The 17,775-nt window shown below is 40.0% G+C and overlaps 1 protein-coding gene across 1 annotated transcript in view; it reads right to left on the bottom strand.

Annotated features, from left to right (window-relative positions):
• Positions 1-1,244: 1,244 nt before the first annotated feature.
• Positions 1,245-17,775, bottom strand: part of Sspn (sarcospan) — a gene marked incomplete in the record, with an annotated part of 38,572 nt that continues 22,041 nt past the window's right edge. Inside the window, 2 exon segments of the mRNA XM_013511398.1 lie at positions 1,245-5,647; positions 12,077-12,163. Coding sequence (XP_013366852.1) covers positions 5,282-5,647; positions 12,077-12,163 — 453 coding nt within the window.

Here is a 17,775-nt window from a genome sequence, read left to right as displayed (position 1 = left end):
GGTCTATCAAAAAATAGATTGCTGGCTGTGTAATTTCAATCAATAAATTGGCTAAAAATTTAAATATTCATGTTAATATTTTTATATCCAGCTTGTGAGCCATCAGTAGGAAAACAGATGCAACTTTAGAGGTAAATCAGATATAGGAGGTTAAATAGTGCATAGTTTTTCTTACATGAGGAACTCAAAATCTAAGCAATTTAGAGAGCAAAATAAAAAATATATGATTAAAAAGTAGGGAGGTAGACTTTGTGGAGATGGGAAAGGCATCTGAGGACAGGGGACATGGGAGGGGGAGAGGAAAAGGGAAAGAAAAAGTGATTAAGATGCAATGTGTATACGTGCCAGTTTCCCAAGATGAACCTAAGTACTATTTATCACAAGCACACACAGAAAAAATAAACAAAAACAAACAAAAGAAAAGCTCCATAAAGATTTGCCTTAAAAAGTTGGGGTGAAGCAGTTTCTATTACATTAAGTTACAAGTTAGGTGAAAAACAAGAAAAAGCTCTCAGGCTCTACTTCTGCCTGAGAGACGGACACATTTAAAAATATCCACGTGGGGAATCCAGCAAGTAGGAATCCAGGCAGCTCGAAATTCTGTGACTTGTATGACCAACAATAAAATTGAGTACTATCATATTTTAAAGGCCGAATTTTTCTAAGGTCCATTTGACAATGTTTCTGGTTTATAGAGAGGGTATCACTAAAAGGGACCACAAAATAGAGCTACTTTTCTAGGTTGATGTCCTGTGATTCAGGACAAATGTCAGAGGCTATGTAGATTAAGCTAAGGAAGACAGAACTCAAATATATAGTAAGTACTCTGCATAAGCCAGTCTATTTGCAAAGTGCTACTCATCCAACCTTTCCCAGGATACTGTGAGTCTTCTCTACTTTCTCTACATGAGAGGAAGCTAAAAACCAAATGCCTTGTTCAAAGTCACACAGCCAATAAACGGCAGCCGGACTGCCAAGCGTGGGACCTGCAACTAGCACTAACCCTACCAAATCCAGCTTTGTGTATGTGTCCTAAATTGTTATTCCTTTTCGCACCCTACAAGTTTGTCTAACTAAACACAAAGAACCACTGCATTTTACACTATAATTAATGTTTAAATTGCCTCTGAGCTGGAAGCAGGGGTCCTTAAATACAGAGGGGAAGGGGAAAAGGCCATCTGCTTTTTTATATGACTCAATGTAGACTGCGACTGACTGTGTGAAACTCAATGGATAGCCCATTCTTTAGGAAGACTTTATTTGACAGTAACTGATACAAATTAAGAATCAGCATCCCAGGTAGCTTTCAAAAGATTTTTTTTTCCAGCTCAGACTCTCTGCCTGGGCAGCAATTACAAACTTGATTTCTGCAATAAAGACAGAGTCCCAAAGCCAAAGAAGTCAAAATAACATTGATTCTTGTCTATTCCCAAGCCAGATTTTTGAAGTCTTCTTAAAGTAAATTCTCACCTGAGAGATTTTATGTGCACAAGTTCATGTGTACCATAGTTACTTAAAAACGTATCCCAACACCGTGTTTTCAGAGACTGTGAAAATTTTATTAAGAAAATCTGTAGTATACACATCTTCTTTAAAAACAACCACTTCAAGAATGGAGAAACACTTCATTTTCTACTCACTATTTGATCAAGGCCAGAAGAATGAAACCGCAACACCAAAATACAGACCAACGTTTTTGAAGGGGATAATAACAATCATTTGCGATAATAAAGTACTAGAAAATCAGAAGAAACAAATCAAGGTATTCATTTCAAAGGCTCAACCACTAAGCCTTCACCCAAACAAATGTTTCCACTGTGAGTCAATATATCCGGCCATCACATATCTCTATAGACAGTGGACAGCTAAAAACATGATAATCTTTTGAATAAAGTAAAAACTGATAGTCAGTGGATTTGCAGACATATATCACCACATAGCAGGAATTCAGTAACAATCACTAGCACACAGAAAGGTGTGTTTCATGTTTGCAAATGATTGGATCTGCAGGGCAGTTTTTAAGTTTCTGATTATGGTTAAAAGTAACCACTCCACAGCTGTCCCTCAGAATCTCCCTTGGACACCCTTTGTCCCCACCTTCACTAAAGTTTTATAAACGTATTCCAGATACACTGCATGAAAGAAGGGAAGTACAAGAATATGCAAAGATCCTCACGTCTTGGACACGAACAGAAAACACATCCATAATGCATTCTGGCTGTCAGGACAACACACTTGATGTCTATAGCTGGAAACTCCTCAGAAAGAATCATCTGCACTTTTAATCCAAGAAGGAAAAAAAAAAGTTAGGGCTGTCACTTGACTACAGTTTCCAGGGCTCTGGTGTAGCTATACTCGTAGGCACGGTTCCAAGGCGCTGCCTACATAAATTTGGATGGAGCGAGGGAAGCACAGATGGTGGTCACGTGAAGGCACAAGCCGACGGAGTGGGCTCGGTTACAAAGTCTGTACATTTAGGCTGCTGTATTCCTCCTATTTCAAGTCCTGCCAAGTCCTGGCTGTTCCGCTTCTTTCCAAAGTCTTGATTCATTTAATTCTCCTGAAGGAGGTGGGAGAGGAGGAGGATTGCGCAAACCTCACCGTCTTACGGTTTAGAAGAAACAGTCACCATCTTGGCTTCTTGTCAGGTTTTAAATGTAACATTTTGCTAAGCGTAAAGCTGTGTAACTGTTCCTTTTCTGTTGCCCTTATTGTAACTTCAATATTTGCAAAACATAACATCAAAATACTTCAAGTCCAGCCCAAAGCAGTTTGTTATTCATGCAACACAATTCTTACGCATATCAATACACAGTGAGCTTGCGGCAGACGAATTGCTTCTTTCTTTTCTGTTCTGTTCTTTTTTTCTTTGGGGATTTAAAAGGCTTTGATTACACAATAATAAAAATCCCTGTTATGTATGCATACATATGTGTGTGTCCTGACTAGTATACATATTATTATCAAACCTATTAACTATCTCAGCTCTTTTTGGTTGCATTATTTAGAAAAAGGAAGCATACACGCTAAAGGTAATCTTCTACGTAAAATACCCTGTGAATCATCTGTAAAGCATAGAGCACCGTAGTGATGTGGAGAATCTTAATTTTCTAATATAAAATTTTGTAGAGTTCACTATAAAGAAAAGTTGATAAAGGTATTCAGGATGGGCTTCCAGCGGTGCCTGGGTTCATAGTAAATAGCATTAAAGCATGGTTATCTTGCTCTGTAAAAGCCTACAACGTTTCAGATTCTTGATCATTTTCTTCTTTATATAGGAAACCTTATCAAAAACCAAAGTGGAATCAATTATTGGGATTGTTCTTAACAGAACACCAAGGATTTTCCAGGTCGCATCCAAGAGGCTTGGTGCTCGGCCAATGATATTTTTTGCGATCAATTCTGCTCTAGAATTTTATCCACCGAGTTGTCCAATATGCTCTCTTGCCTGAGCTAATGCATAGCATGGCCATTTTTAAAGAGAGTTAAAACACAAAAAAAGGTTTTCACATCTGTTAATCAGATGCCTTATCTGGAGGACATAAAAGATATTTATAATCCTCCAAGTTACGGTCTAAACATTTTCCTTTTCATTTGAGTATTTTTATTGTGCAACACTGACACCATTATCACAACTGATGGAATTGTTCATGTATCCTCATAGGCAAATGAGAAAAAGTTTTCCTTTTAGGGTGGAATTTCATGCTCAGGAAAGTTTATCAATAGGCAATGTAGCAAGGCAAAAGGAGCTCAATTCTTCCCTTGAATTTCTGCTTTCAACATAGAGTACTAATAGCGAAATTCTTGATAGCATTTATGCTGTCTGAATTTTCATTTTTAGCTCCTTCCTTAAAACACTGAAATTATTCAGGATTTAATAACATTAGCACCATGATAGGTTATGTGTGCTTTAAGCCTTAGTTAATTAAAAACAAAACAAGACTACTGCCTCCAAGACCATGGACATATTACTCAAAGAAGGACATCAAAACATTACTTTGAGTCTACAGTTGGACTGCAGATAAATCAATAAAAGGGCTGCCTATCAAATACAGTTTTATGAATAAAACTCATCTCCATTACCAATTTCCCTGAAAGGTGCATGGTTGCCAAGAGAGATACTTTTCAACATATCACAAATGTGCTGTTTGTATAAACATTTCCCATGACAAATGCTTTTTCTGTTTGTTTGTTTGTTTAAATGAATGCTTCTTTTTTTTTGTTACCAGGAATTGAACTCAGGACCTTACACTTGCAATTCAGGCGCTTGTGCCACTGAACTATATCCCCAGCCCTACATGAGTGCTTTTAACCTGAGCATTAGGGACAAAATGTTTTTTCATATGCTGCTTGGCTTCTAGGTGGTGGGAGAAAAGTATCTTTCGGCATGTTCTCTTGTGAGAGTAATTTCTCTTAACACCAACATCTCTGCCTGAGTACAGCCAGAGCTCATTAAATAGACTTCTGAGCATAATTATAATTAACAATTAGCTAGAAATTAGTTTTAATGATTTGTTTTAGAAGATAGAATAGAAGCACAATGTAATTATTTTTAAACCTTCTACATCATTAAGAATACAGCTACCACTACCTTCAATTATGGAGAATCAGACAAGCATCCCCAAGCATTTAGCAAGTGATCTACTTAACAGAAGCCAACGAAGGGAGCCCCAAATGTGGCGCCCCAGCCCAGGTGTTCATGATGATTTAGCCTACTGCAAAATCTATTCCTTTTCTACTCTGCTTTTGAAAGTGATCGTGGCCTGCAGCCATGTCTGCCAGGGACAATAAAGACATTCACCCTGGACGCTGAGCTCTTCCCTTGCTGCTGCCTTTCAGGGAGACATTGTGAAGATAATGATGAGAGGTGAGAAGGAGTAGAAGATTCTACAAAACCTAGTAAGTGGGCCAGAATTGCCGGTTCTCATCACTGAACTGGACAAGCAGGAAAGAAGGTTATATAAGTAATGGATAAAATGAGTGTTAGCAATAAACCCCACACTCCAAAGATAGATCTGTGTCATTCTTTCCCTGTTCAGTATTCTTCCAATTTTTAATATCCAACAAATCAATTTGGATCTTGTCCCCGACCCCAAGAATTTTTAAAAATACAATAGAAACCTGAAGAAATGCTCTTTGTTTTGTGAAAAAAATATAAAAATATTCACTTAGAGCAGCGAAGAGTATTTACTGTCAAAAGTTTTCTCTTTTCTCTAAAAAAATTCTTGTTCTTCTCAGCTCGTCAGTGTGCTGTTTTCTCTGTCACCTCAGAGGGAGACAGTTAGGCCTTTTGCTGCTGGCCTTCAGAAGCTGTCAGGGAACACAGCCTGACACCCACATAGAAGACCTGGTACCTGTGTTTCCACATCACAAAGCAGGCCAGCAAGCACACGAGGCCGCAGACCAGGTTAAGGATCATCTGGATGAGTAAGAACAGTTTGAAAGTGCCGGTGACGCTGGTACAGTCCGTCACATCCCGGTAAACAAAGGTCCTGCTGAGTGGCTCTGAGGAGGGCAGTTTGCAGTGGCAGGAGTCGAGCGTGGGCTCGCAGGTAAACTGTGACAGCTGCAAATAGTGGTGGGCCGCGAACGCCACGGCCAGCACACAGACGGTCAGGCCCACGGCGCTCAGCAGGAAGTACAACAGCTGCAAGAAAGCAGAAGAAAACCTTTCTGAGTACAAAGACCATTAGACGGCTGTTTGCAAAGTTCATTAACAAACACTGTTCTTTTTGTCCTCTCTCAGGAAGTCCTCAGGTGGAAGGGCTGTCTCTCCTCAGAAACATAGCACCAAAGACATGAAAATAGTTTCATGTTTATTTATTAGGGAGCAATTATTAAACCCTGATCTCACTTCCATTTGCCATACAGATGTTGGACCCTTTTCCTGAATTGTACCAACTGCATTAGCTTGACTGTGGGATGTTTATGTCTAGATGTAGCATGCAGTCTAATTGAATACCAAACAGGATAGCCATTCCTGGATAACAGATTGCGCTTATTTTGAAATCAGGAATTGCTAAGAGTAAGATTGAAATAAGACTAGGGGATGGAGAGTAGGTTTCTGTAATGTAAACACTGCTTTGGCTAAAACTGTCAGTGACAGGTCAACCAACAATACAGATTAATAAAAAAGACTGTATTGTATGTAATAGTTGGGCCGGGGATTTAGCTCAGTGGCATAGCGCCTGCCTGGCAAGTGCAAGGTCCTGAGTTCAATTCCCGGTACCAAAAAAAACAAAAACAAAAACAAAAAGTAGATGTAATAGTTGTCAGACTACATCCATCATGCCAGGCACCCCAGCAAAATATGCTGGGAGAAGAAAATTATGGCTCTGGAAATCAAGTTACTTGATATCTGCTTCATCATTGGTCTTATCCCAAGTTCAACTATAATGAGGAAATCCCTGAACTAAAATAAATTCTAAAAGGTTCCCTGAGCACCAAAGTCCTGAGCACTGCTGTCCTACATGGTAGCCTCAGGACTAGTGATGTCTGGCTAAAGTTCTAATTCCACCATGAACAAACAGTAGAATCTATGAACAAGTTATTTAGCCGACTTGCATCTGAGATAATGTTGATCAAACACTGCAGGTCTTCACTGAGATGGTCCTAATAAAATCTGTTGTACAGAAAAAGAAAAGTTCCTAGGATTGGGCTCACTGACCGGAAGCATTTCTCTAGATGTTCCACCTGCTGAGGGTCTAGATACGGCCAAGGATTCCTCAGATTTTGGAAGTGTGCTTAGTTCACAGTGCAAGATTTGTGATCTCAGAGTCAAAAGTTGCAAAGAGCAATTCTGGCGCATGAGAAGTCCCCAAAGTAAGATTTGTTCCAGTTACTTCCAGGTTCAGATTAAAGGAGCCCATAAAAGATTATGCCCTCTTCCTACTCCCAATTATATATAACTCAAAAAAATATTTTAAAATATGAATATATGTGCATCAAAGTCTGCCAAATGAGTAATTTTTCACAGTAAAAATTTCAAGTGTTTTTAAGTCTTACATTCAGAACAAATTTTTAATTAATTTTTCTTGAGTCGTGTGCATGTACATGTGTGTGTTTGCTAGTGCCCTAAACATGTGTCTGGTTTGCCTGGAAATGAATTCATCAGAGATCACATACAGTTTGACTGCATAGTTGAGGTATGGAAGAGAATGTAATTGGTTAATGCCACCTTTGTCTTAAGCATCTTCATATGTCTTCACTAAGGGGTGCATGTGTTCTTTGAATCTTCTCAGGAAAGGTGTCTTTTCAGATTATTCTGAGGTTGTCAGAAGAAACCCAAGTATCTTCACCTGTGATACCATTTCTAGAACATGATATATCTCAGGAACCTAACAAAAATAGTTTATAGTCAGCATGTTTAGTATTCCTTGGAGAAAGGGAGCAGATAAATACAAAGTGGCAGCTTTATGGAATTTGAAAAGGAACTATTTACTCTGTGATATTGAAATCAGTCCTTTGGTCCTATCCCCAACATAGGCAGTGAGGATATTTATTCAAAAATAGAATGTACAGGCTTAAGAGTACCAGGTTCTTTGGGGGGTTGTTCTGAAACATTCAGGCTTGATTGACTTTATTTATTTATTTAGACAGGCTCTCATGATGCAGTTCAGGCTGACCTTGAACTCACTATGTAGCCCAGACTGGCCTCGAACTCACAGTGATGCTTCTACCCCAGCCTCCTGAGCACTGGGTTACAGGTGTGCACCATCACACCCTGCATGATTGATATTAAACTTCGTGCCAACAGTCAAACTGCACTGGCCATGTTGGCATGCACACCCCTGGCAGCTGTGTCTCCAGTGTGCCCAGAGACAGCTGGAAATCATGGGCTGTGGAACATCAGTAGATCATGAGTCCCAGGAGGGAAGTCTCAAGTTAGTGATAACTTCCTACCTGGTTGTTACCTGCTCAGTGGAATGGCCTCAGACAGAGTTTTCTTTATATATTTTATTGTCATCAATGGATGAAACTGGGAGGTCTTGTAACTATTCTCCTAACCTCAACACATACACACAAATTATTTATTTTTGTGAAATAAACAAATTGGTAAAGAAGGAACGAGCTTCTAGTCCTCAGGCTTCTTTGCAATCACCTCTTTGTCTCTGTCTTCTCTGTTGTAGGAGTAACAACGCATCCTTGGCTTGCAGGATGGATGAAAACATTGACATAAACAGTGATTGTTCAATTTTACTTGAGCTTCGTTTAGATATGCTAGAAGCTAGCAAGCCCACAAAGTAAAACCATACTCCTTAGCTCCTTGGAATGATAGCAGATTTTAAAAAATTTTATATTAAAGAGAAGAAAAAACCCCAAATTTCAAAACACATTACTAGGAGGGTGACAATGGTTAATACATTGTGTGTTGTTATCTTTAAATTAGTTACTCAGAGTACAAGATATTGGCATTCAACTGTCCAAACAATATTAATCCATACCTTTCTTTTCAATGAACTAATAGCAATTAGTCGTATAACTATTTCAACTCTTTTATATATATAATAATGTTATATATACATTTTTTCTCTTCCTTCTTTTCTCCATTCCCTCATCCCAGTTTCTCTTTCCTTTTGGAGTTTCTTCGCATTTCCCAATATCTATTGCACATTCTGGATCTTATTTACTCTTTTAGCTTCTCACAGTAGGGAGACAATACGATGTTTACAAATGTGTGTCTGGTTTATTTCACTTATGAGTATGGTCTTGAGTTGCATCCATTTACCTATAAATGTCTCACGTTGATCCTTCTTTGTGGCTGAGTAGTACTTCATTGTATAAAAAAATCACATCTTTTTTATCCATCCCTCAGTTACTAGGAGGGTAACAAGTTGATGGGCTTTTGGGTTGTTTCAAGATCTAGGAAACACGGGTGCACATATATCACTGTGGTATGATGTTTTTAATTTTCCTGGGAAAATACCCAGAAGGGGAATAGCTGGGTCAAATGGGACCTCCAATCCTAGTTTTCTGAGGAAGGAACAGATTTATGTGAGTGCATTATCTCACACCTTCTGACTTGGCTTCTCCTACTCAGGAAAGCATTAGCAAACAGGAGGAAGTCAGAGAATCAAGTTTATTAACTATTTTAAGTCATAAAGTGTACTTGATCCCCCTCCCCAAGAAAAAAAAACTTGTGGGCTACATCTGAACGCTGTAGCTCCTCCCCGCACCTTCCAGGCTTTCAAGTTATCTGACAGCAACAAGCTCCTGGGTTAGAATCCATAATTTAAAATCAAGCAGCTTGTTTTACCTACACGGCACGAGTAAACTATCTATGAAAGCACGTGCTATGACCTTGGGAATCCGGGCAAATGTATCTTGATAACAGCAGGCGCGAGAGGCATTGAGTCGCCACAGGCAGAGGCGCAGAGGCCCGCGCTTATGTAACTGCCACCCGGCTCAGCTCGCTCACTCCCTGCCTCTCCCTAATCGGGACCTGGCCGCGGCTGGCACGTTCGGTGACTTCAGGAGGAGGCTTGGTTCTGCTTCAATTTAATTACCTCCCCTGGAGGTCTGAACGCTGAGGGCACCTCTGCAGCACGCTGCTCAGGCGAAGGGGCTTCTTGAATGTGACAATAGGGACTGTGCCCCGGAATGTTCCTGCAAGCACATGAACACGACACATTTTTGAAACTCCGGGTGAGCCTTGAGAAAGCTAAGCCACTATCGGGAGAGGCAGGAGGCATGCAGCAGTCAAGTGGCCCGCCAAGCACAGGAGCAGGGGCCAGAGATAAAGAAGGACAGCGCTGGTGACATCCAGGGGCTGTCACAAGCAAGAAAGAGAGAGAGAAGGAGAGACAGAGAGAGAGGGAGAGAAAGAGGTGTGTGTGTGTGTGTGTGTGTGTGTGTGCGCGCGCGCGCGCGGGCGTGTGAGCGCAGTCTTCTACAAATACACAGACATCACCCCCTGATCCTTGCCCTGGCTATCCGGGCACTCCACAGGTGGAAATAAATTCTCAAAGCTTGGCTCAGAGTACCCATATGGAGGCTCTAAACTGCATCCATGCAGGTGGGAAACGCCTCAAAAAGCGTTTTATTCCTGTCCTCCTCCTAAAATAGTGTGAGATACACAGGGGGAGGTAGCTGTCCCCTGGTGGACCAATGGAAAGCTTGGAGCCTGGAAGAAGCTCACTTTGGACCCCAAGCTGTTACTGAGAACAGAGATGCTGGCAATGAATATCACTAAAGGTCACATTCAGGGAAAGAGAAACTTGCCTTGGTATTTGTCATTGTCTGTCACAGGCAAAAAAAATGAGGTAATTAATGAGGTCTTCCAGTAAGGAATTCTCAACCTGCCTGACACTAGCAGTGACTTTCTTCTTGTCTTTTTTTTCCCTAGTTTTTTTTTTTTAAATTTTAACCAAGGTACAGCTGTGATACTTTTGGGGTTTGTCTGAAAGTGAGGCTTTTGCTTTTCCTGTTTTCTGGGATCATGGGATGGAGGAACAGGAGCGTTTCACGTAAATTGATGAACATGTAGTTCAGAGTGTTTAGGAATGAACTTCCCTAAAATTTAACAGATTGTCTTTTACTAGGCTTTCTGGTTCGTTTCTTTCATTCTTTCTTTTCTTTGCATTTTCACAAGTCTTGTGGTTTAGTAAGACCTCAACCAAGAAAGTAAACATGAACCAATGTCTGCTCTCTCTGGCCTCTTGTTTTGAAGGAAAATTCTCAGGCAGAAAAAGTAAGATTTCTAAATGTAGGTAGATGCTCCAAAATTTTAAGTCATAGCAATTTTAAAAGCGTCTATTTTTTAAATCAAAAGGTCATGCCTCGCTATTAAAGAACACATTAAAATTAGAAAAAACCCCTGCAAAATATTCCTTATATCTCACCACTAACAGATAACTACTTTTCCTATGCACAGGAAAGATTATCTTTCTTCTGTAGAATCATGCCATACATTTTGTGTAACCAGCTTTTTTCTTTTTTTTTTTTTTTGGCACATTTGATTCACTGCTGTGGTCCCTTATTTGCTGTAGTTTGATGAAATCACAGTGAAAACATCTTAATCATCACATTAGTTCACAAACTTAAATACAAAAGGAAGGTATCACATATTCCCAGGAATTCTGCATTATTATGATTTCTTTAGCAATAACTAAGTCAAGTTTCTTTCCTTATTCATTAATGAATGTTATCTTTTTATTCCATTAATTTATTTTTGCAGCAGGTTTTTAAAAGTTTCAACACATTGCTCTTTATGTCAATAGCCTCAATTGTATCTGATATTCTAGAACATCTTATTATTGTCTCTTAGTAATTTTCAAATAATACCATTGACTTACTGTCATACCTCACTTTTGCTACTGTAGCAAACAAAAGAATATGTTTTCCTATAGAAGAAAAGTAAACAGTATAGATGGACAGAAAAATACAGAAAGCTTTTGATTCTCTGCTACGATAGTTGAGAGAATGTGGAATTTGACACCTACTAGCTTTGATTGCTTAGATCGGTGCTTTATGTCCTTACATTCTGAAAGAGGGTACCTATGTTTCCCCTTAGAGACTGTACTATACAGTGAAAATGCTGTCCACTTGAATAGACTCCTACCAGATACACTGTTCCTAACAGAAAATTCACATATAAATGAAAGACACACACTTGCCAAGTCATGCATATCCCAAACATTGCCCTCAGACTCTTGGCACGGGTCATCTGGATGCACCCAATGTACTTTTTCTGTCTCAGTGATCCCACCCACAAAAGGAAATACAATTAGATTGCTTCATTATTAAAATATTCCAAACAACCCCCAAGGTATGGAAGTGGGCACCAGTGGAGACACCTTTCTGTAGCCAAGTGTTTTGTTGAGCTAAATGTTCAATATTCCTTTTAAGGGCACTCAAGGACACAATTCATATGCTCAGCGCCAACCCAGTTCATGGAAATTAAGACTTAAAAAAAGACTAGCATTACCTTTGTGTCTGAATCAATGCTCTCCTAAAACATTTTTTGGCATGCCTGAAAATGCAATTTCTAGATTCATCAGATATGCAGCCCCTCACAAAGCACTCCTTTATTTTTGTACTTATGTTCCTTTCTATGAGATGATTAAAAAAAACTCACCTTCATAGAAAACTGGATACATGTCCGTTCATCAACTTGATATGAGACACAAAGCATAAACAAACCGAGATAGGCCACTAAACAGACCTGTAATGGAGAACACAGAATAATAGGTGTTATCAGGGCAAGTCTTAATTCTAATGGTATCAATCTCAGTGTCTTTCACCAGCAACATCCATGGTATTAAGCTGTTTGTCTCATTTCACTTATCTTTCTGTGCTGTGTTTTGTTCCCATTTGTAGAACACAGTTTTAAGACAGTAAAGTCAATTCATTTCAATTTAGCCAGTATTTATTTGCATGCTAGGTGCTACGCAAGGCACTTTGGGGTATACACAGAGATGAATACAATTGTCTTAACTTTAATCAGCTTATAGTTTAGTGCAGGCCAAAATAATTACAGGTACTATTCCAAGGCAGGTCATTAGATATCAAATGTAGTTCAGAGAAGGATAAAAAGAGGAAGAAGTTAAATCTAATCAGGCAGTGTAAAAAGGCTTCACTCAAGATGTGGATTTGGAATAGTCTCGAAAGTCATAATAATAATGATCCCTAATGTGTACTAAATACTACACGCTGGAACATTTCCAAGGGATTTGTGTGTCTCTCCTCATGTAATTGGCACTACACTTTAGAAAGGAGGTGCTATCATGATCCTCATACTGCACATGAAGAAAAGGCACAAAGCAAATAAACAACAGAGCCAGTAGATACAAACTGGGGAGCTTGGGTGAACAGCAGCTGTATGAGCATTACACAGAGGTGAGACCACACAAAGTGCATAGAATAAAGAGCAAGTGCATACCCATAACTGAATTAACTTAGTGTCGAACATAAAAGGTAAGAAAGATGAGGATCGGAGCACGTAGGAGTGATTCAGTAAGTGGTGGAGCTCCTGAGAAAATTTCTGACCAGGGCAATGACATGATTTGACACATTTCAGGGAAATGAGCAGTGCTGTTGGATGGGCTGGGGATGAGGACATGAGGATGTTATTTTATTAATCTGCACAATATTGACATGTCAGGTGGCCAGAGCTCAGAGGGTAGTAGGCAAATTCAGAGAAAAGGTGGAGAAGAAAGGTGTAGCCCAAGCAGAAGGTATGGAGCATGGCTACTGCAGGACTTTTGGGAAGACACTAGAGATGGAGAAGAAGAAAGTGACTTCCAAGTTTTTGAAGGTCAGTGATCCCAAGAGGGTGGCTATGCCTCACTGACAGCACACTGCCAAAGGGAATAGAAGGGAAAATACTTGGTCTGTTAGACAAACTGTATTTTTTTTTTTTTTTTGCATGAGGGGGAGATTTTAAAACTGATTAAGAGTTTCTAATCAAAGCATATCTATTCACATTCAGTTGTGGAAAGTTCAAAATGCCAATAAAGTTCTGTCCTTTAAGACAGAAAATATAAACAACATAGTTGCATTTTCTGGTAAGCACAATTTTCCTGGAGATGGATGTTGGAAAGGTGGCTATGAATCACCTAGCAAATCATTAAAAAACTGGTTTGGTAATTGTCTGTTATTTTTCTCATTGCTGAGACAAAATACCTGACACCTAGTGTTAAAAGAGGAAAGGTTTATTATAGCTCACAGTTTATAGAGGTTTCAGTTCATGCTGGCTAGCTCCAAGGCAAGGTGGCATGGCAGAAGGGCATCTCAGAGGAGAAACAGTTCATGGTGGGCAGAAGGCAGCAAAGCACTAAAGTCACAGGCAGTAAGTGGTCACAGTGACAACAGCAGCCTTCTTCCCATCCCTTATATTTTATCCAGGCTAAACACCCCCTTAGGGTGGGTGGAGCACTCACACCCAGGCTAGGCCTTCCCATTCTTCACACTCAGAACTATGCCAAACCAGTGGGCTAATTTAGTAATCACACACCCTTATCCCAGCATCACACACTCTAGATCCAGCCACCTCTGAAAAAGCCCCCCATATGACTGTGTGAGGCTTTGTAGTGACATCTGGACAGAAACCATAACAGTAATATTCATAACTCCCACCTCTAGGGCCCACTTCTAGCTACAGACAATCTTAGTTAGGGTGGTAGAGCTGGTAACTTAAAAGGCAACATAACAGTTTAAAGTAGTATTTCTATTCTACTCTTTCTTCAGTTAGATGTTCAATACCCTGCCTGTACCCACATCTCTTCCCAAGTGGAGGGTGGTTTTCTATGGGCCCATGAAGCCAAAAGCAAAGACTAAAAGAAAACTTGGCATACTGGCTTTTTCCAAGGTTTCCATCATTAGGACTAGCTGCATGGTATAATAGCAGCAGATAACATTTCCCGTAGAGAGACACAGCACTAAAATAAATGAGCATGGCATGGGTTGAAGAGGTGTGGATGGAAAACAAAGCAGATCAGACCCCAGGAGGCAGGTTTTCAGTGCAGGGCTGTCAGGTGCAGATGATATGATCATGAAGGTGTGTGTATGGCCCATAGGTGGTTGACATTTCCAAGTCAGGGATGAAGTTCTTTTTAAAAACACATTTAAAAAGATACCAAATCAAGGTATAAGCTTGATAAGATCTATTAGGATTTACTGCATATTCTCACACTGAGGATTCAGAAAGCTGAATAAAAGAAAGACCTCTTTTTTGTACATTGGTAGCAAACCAGGTCAGGGTTCTAAACATGCTTCTATAGCGATCATCATATCCGCAAACATATGCTGTGCTGCCTCTTTGGTTTATGTCTGTAGGTACACAGGATAAGGGTCTCTGTTACATAATAGTTTGTCCCCTAGAGACTGCTGTGCTGAATTTGACAACTGCCAAGACTTTCTCCCCTGTCTTTATGAGAGATACATTCAAATAATCAGGCCTAGCTGATCAGCATTTTTAAAAATCTGATTCAGTGCCACTGCTTGAACAAAATTTCCCCTTTTTGCAGTAGCTATTTCTTTGTAGCCTTCATTTAGCCTGGGTTTCCAGCAAGATGTTGCACAGAAATGCATGACCTCATTCTAGAGCATTTCATTTATTCAGTCGGCAGAATTTTATTGAAGATATACAATAGCCAGACCCTGTGCTATTGTATGACTCTGGGAAATAAGAGACGAAAAATATAGTCAATTACACCAAGGACTATCCAGCCTCCAGGATCTCTTATTCCAGTGGGGAAAGAGAGGGGAGCGAAGTTACAATATAATACAGCTAGTACAACCATGTCTGCTGTAGGAATGCACAGAAGGGACTGCTAACCTGAAGGAGAGTTGGTGGAGGAAGATGGATTTTGAAGGCTATGCAGAAATTAGCTACAACGAAGGTGTGAAGAAAGGTATTTTGGGCAGGATGAGCAGTGGTAGTGCAAAGACATGGGGAAATGCAAAGTGAATATTGTAGAGTGAGACAAAGATGCTTTTTAGAGCAGCCCACCTGGCTATGGAGAATGCAACGAATGGGGGCAAGATCTGGGAAGGGAAAAACTGCTAGGAAGCAGTTCTTCTCCTATGGAGAAATGAGAGTGCAAGCGGTGGAGGTGAGGATGGAGAGACGGGTGGCCGTTGAACCCACAGGCTCTAAAGCTGTGAGGCTGAAGAAGAGGGAGGCTCTGGAAGGCACTCAGCGGCCTACCTGACCTGCACGTGCAGGTAGACGGTGTTGACATTTCAAGAGATGCAAGATGGAAAAGAAACAGCAGAACAGGAGTGGGGAATGGCGCTCACACCTGGTCTCAAAGCTCAGCCATCTGGGCCTAGAGCTCAGGAACAAGGTCTGTGCTGGCAATGAGGATTTGTTAGTCAGCAGCATACATGAAAACTATTGAAACCACAGGAAACGCTGGCCCACCGTAAGAGCATGAAAATAGAAAGGGATCCAAGGCTAGCCATCTAAGAAGAACCTTGGCATCTTTGGAACAGAAAGCTCAATCTTTTGAAGAACATATATCTTAAATATACTTCTTATAATTTTGGTTGCATATCATGTCTTATCTAAAATGTATTATTAAATTGGCTATCCTTTAGGATTTTTGAAAACTTCACTTCTAGGTCTTTGTGTCCCCTTGCTATAAAGCTTGAATTCAGATTTTAATTCCTTAGCCATCTGATAGGACTTGATAAATTCTCAACAGTGGCTTCTTTCTTACCCACAGCTTTGCATGTTACAGCCCAGCTTTTTTTTTTTTTTCATCAGAGAGTTTACGGTGTTGAGCATAAGCATGTTCTAGTATTCACTGGACACTTAAAACTGAAGGCAAAGCAAATCTCCCCTGCCAGATTAAGGGTCTTACTTCCTGACCTGGCAGAACATGGGCATGTCAGGAAGACATGGTGTTCTGCCTTCCCGGGCAAGGGAGGGAGAGCTCCTTGTGTTAATGAGCAGTGAGACCAGCCAGACCTTTCTGGCACGACATTCCTGGAATCTGGGCCAGAGCTCCCATTAGATATGGTGAGGTGAGGCCTGCAGAACAGGAAACAAGCAATTACGTGAGGTTTTCAAGAAGGCCTTTGTCAGACCAGACACCCAGGCCTGAGGTGGACAGGTGGTGTCCTAGAGCACAAAGCCAAGAGAGAAAGGCGTGGCCTTGAAAACCAGAGCTGAGAAGGCAGTAGGGTAAGCAGCATTTAAGAGCTCAGAAAAAGTCCTCATCTGATTGGATAATTCTGTTGAAAAGAAAAGTTTGAAGTAATTTCTTTAATGGAAAATATAACAATCATCATTTTAACCCATTTTTGGATACGTGTTTCTACAATTTTAGTGTAAGGAGAAAACATAAGTCCTGAATTCTGCTTTCTGTCTAAAGATGTTTTTTGTTCATCCTGGGTGAGGCCTGCAGTTTCTTGTGAATTAGAGACTTAAACAGGCTGAAATGTTCTCTGAATGTTAACTCCGTTTCTAGATGTAGGAGTCCTGCGTCTTGTCACACATTGGCTTTGTTATTTATTTGGCCTATTGCACCTGCAATGGTGTCTTTTAAGTGACAGTACTATGGAGAAAAAGTGGATTCAGGGCCAGCATCTTGGGGATTTACCTACATTTTCTCCCCTTTTCATTTTGCCATAGCTAAAAGGTATCACTCCAAACATTTTGTGAGAATCAGAATTATTGGTATTTACTTCTCACCATGTCACATGTATTTATATTCTGGTCTTATGATGTTCACATAACCTCCAATATATTTGTTTTCTTCTTTTTGTTGTCAGCGGAGCTGCCTCTCCTGTCAAATGCCTTTGCATGTCCCTCTTCTCCCTCCGTACCTACTCTTCATTTGTGAACCAGAAATGTGACTCTACTCTTGTGAGTTAATCAACTCCCACCTTTGTATTTAAAGAGCTTTAATTTAATCAATATAGTGACAAGATGAGCTCGCTTCTCCTGTTTGCACAGTGACTCGATCAATCAGGGAAGTAGCAGAACTGTAAATGTTTCTCTGCATATTTCTGGAGAGAATTTATATGGATTAATGTAATTTAAGGTAAAATATTAGAAATCACTTTCAACAAATGATAAACGTATTATAGGGCATCAAATGAATGTAGGCTTAGGAGAATTGTTAACACATAATGTACCAGAAAATTAAATAATAGGAAACAGAACATTCCAAGAGAATCTATTAAAGTTTGTTTATTAAACCAAGAGCCCAGGATTGGAGTGGGTACTTTAGCATGACTTAAGCATTTTTACTGGATTCTTATTGTCTTTGACTTATGGGAAGACAAAATCTAAGAGACTTGTTCAGAATCACTTTAAGGGCTTGG

The sequence above is a fragment of the Chinchilla lanigera genome, unplaced genomic scaffold, assembly GCF_000276665.1.
Source record: "Chinchilla lanigera isolate Chin_1 unplaced genomic scaffold, ChiLan1.0 scaffold00012, whole genome shotgun sequence".
In the NCBI taxonomy this organism is placed as follows: domain Eukaryota; kingdom Metazoa; phylum Chordata; class Mammalia; order Rodentia; family Chinchillidae; genus Chinchilla; species Chinchilla lanigera.
This window is presented reverse-complemented; position numbering and strand designations above follow the sequence as displayed.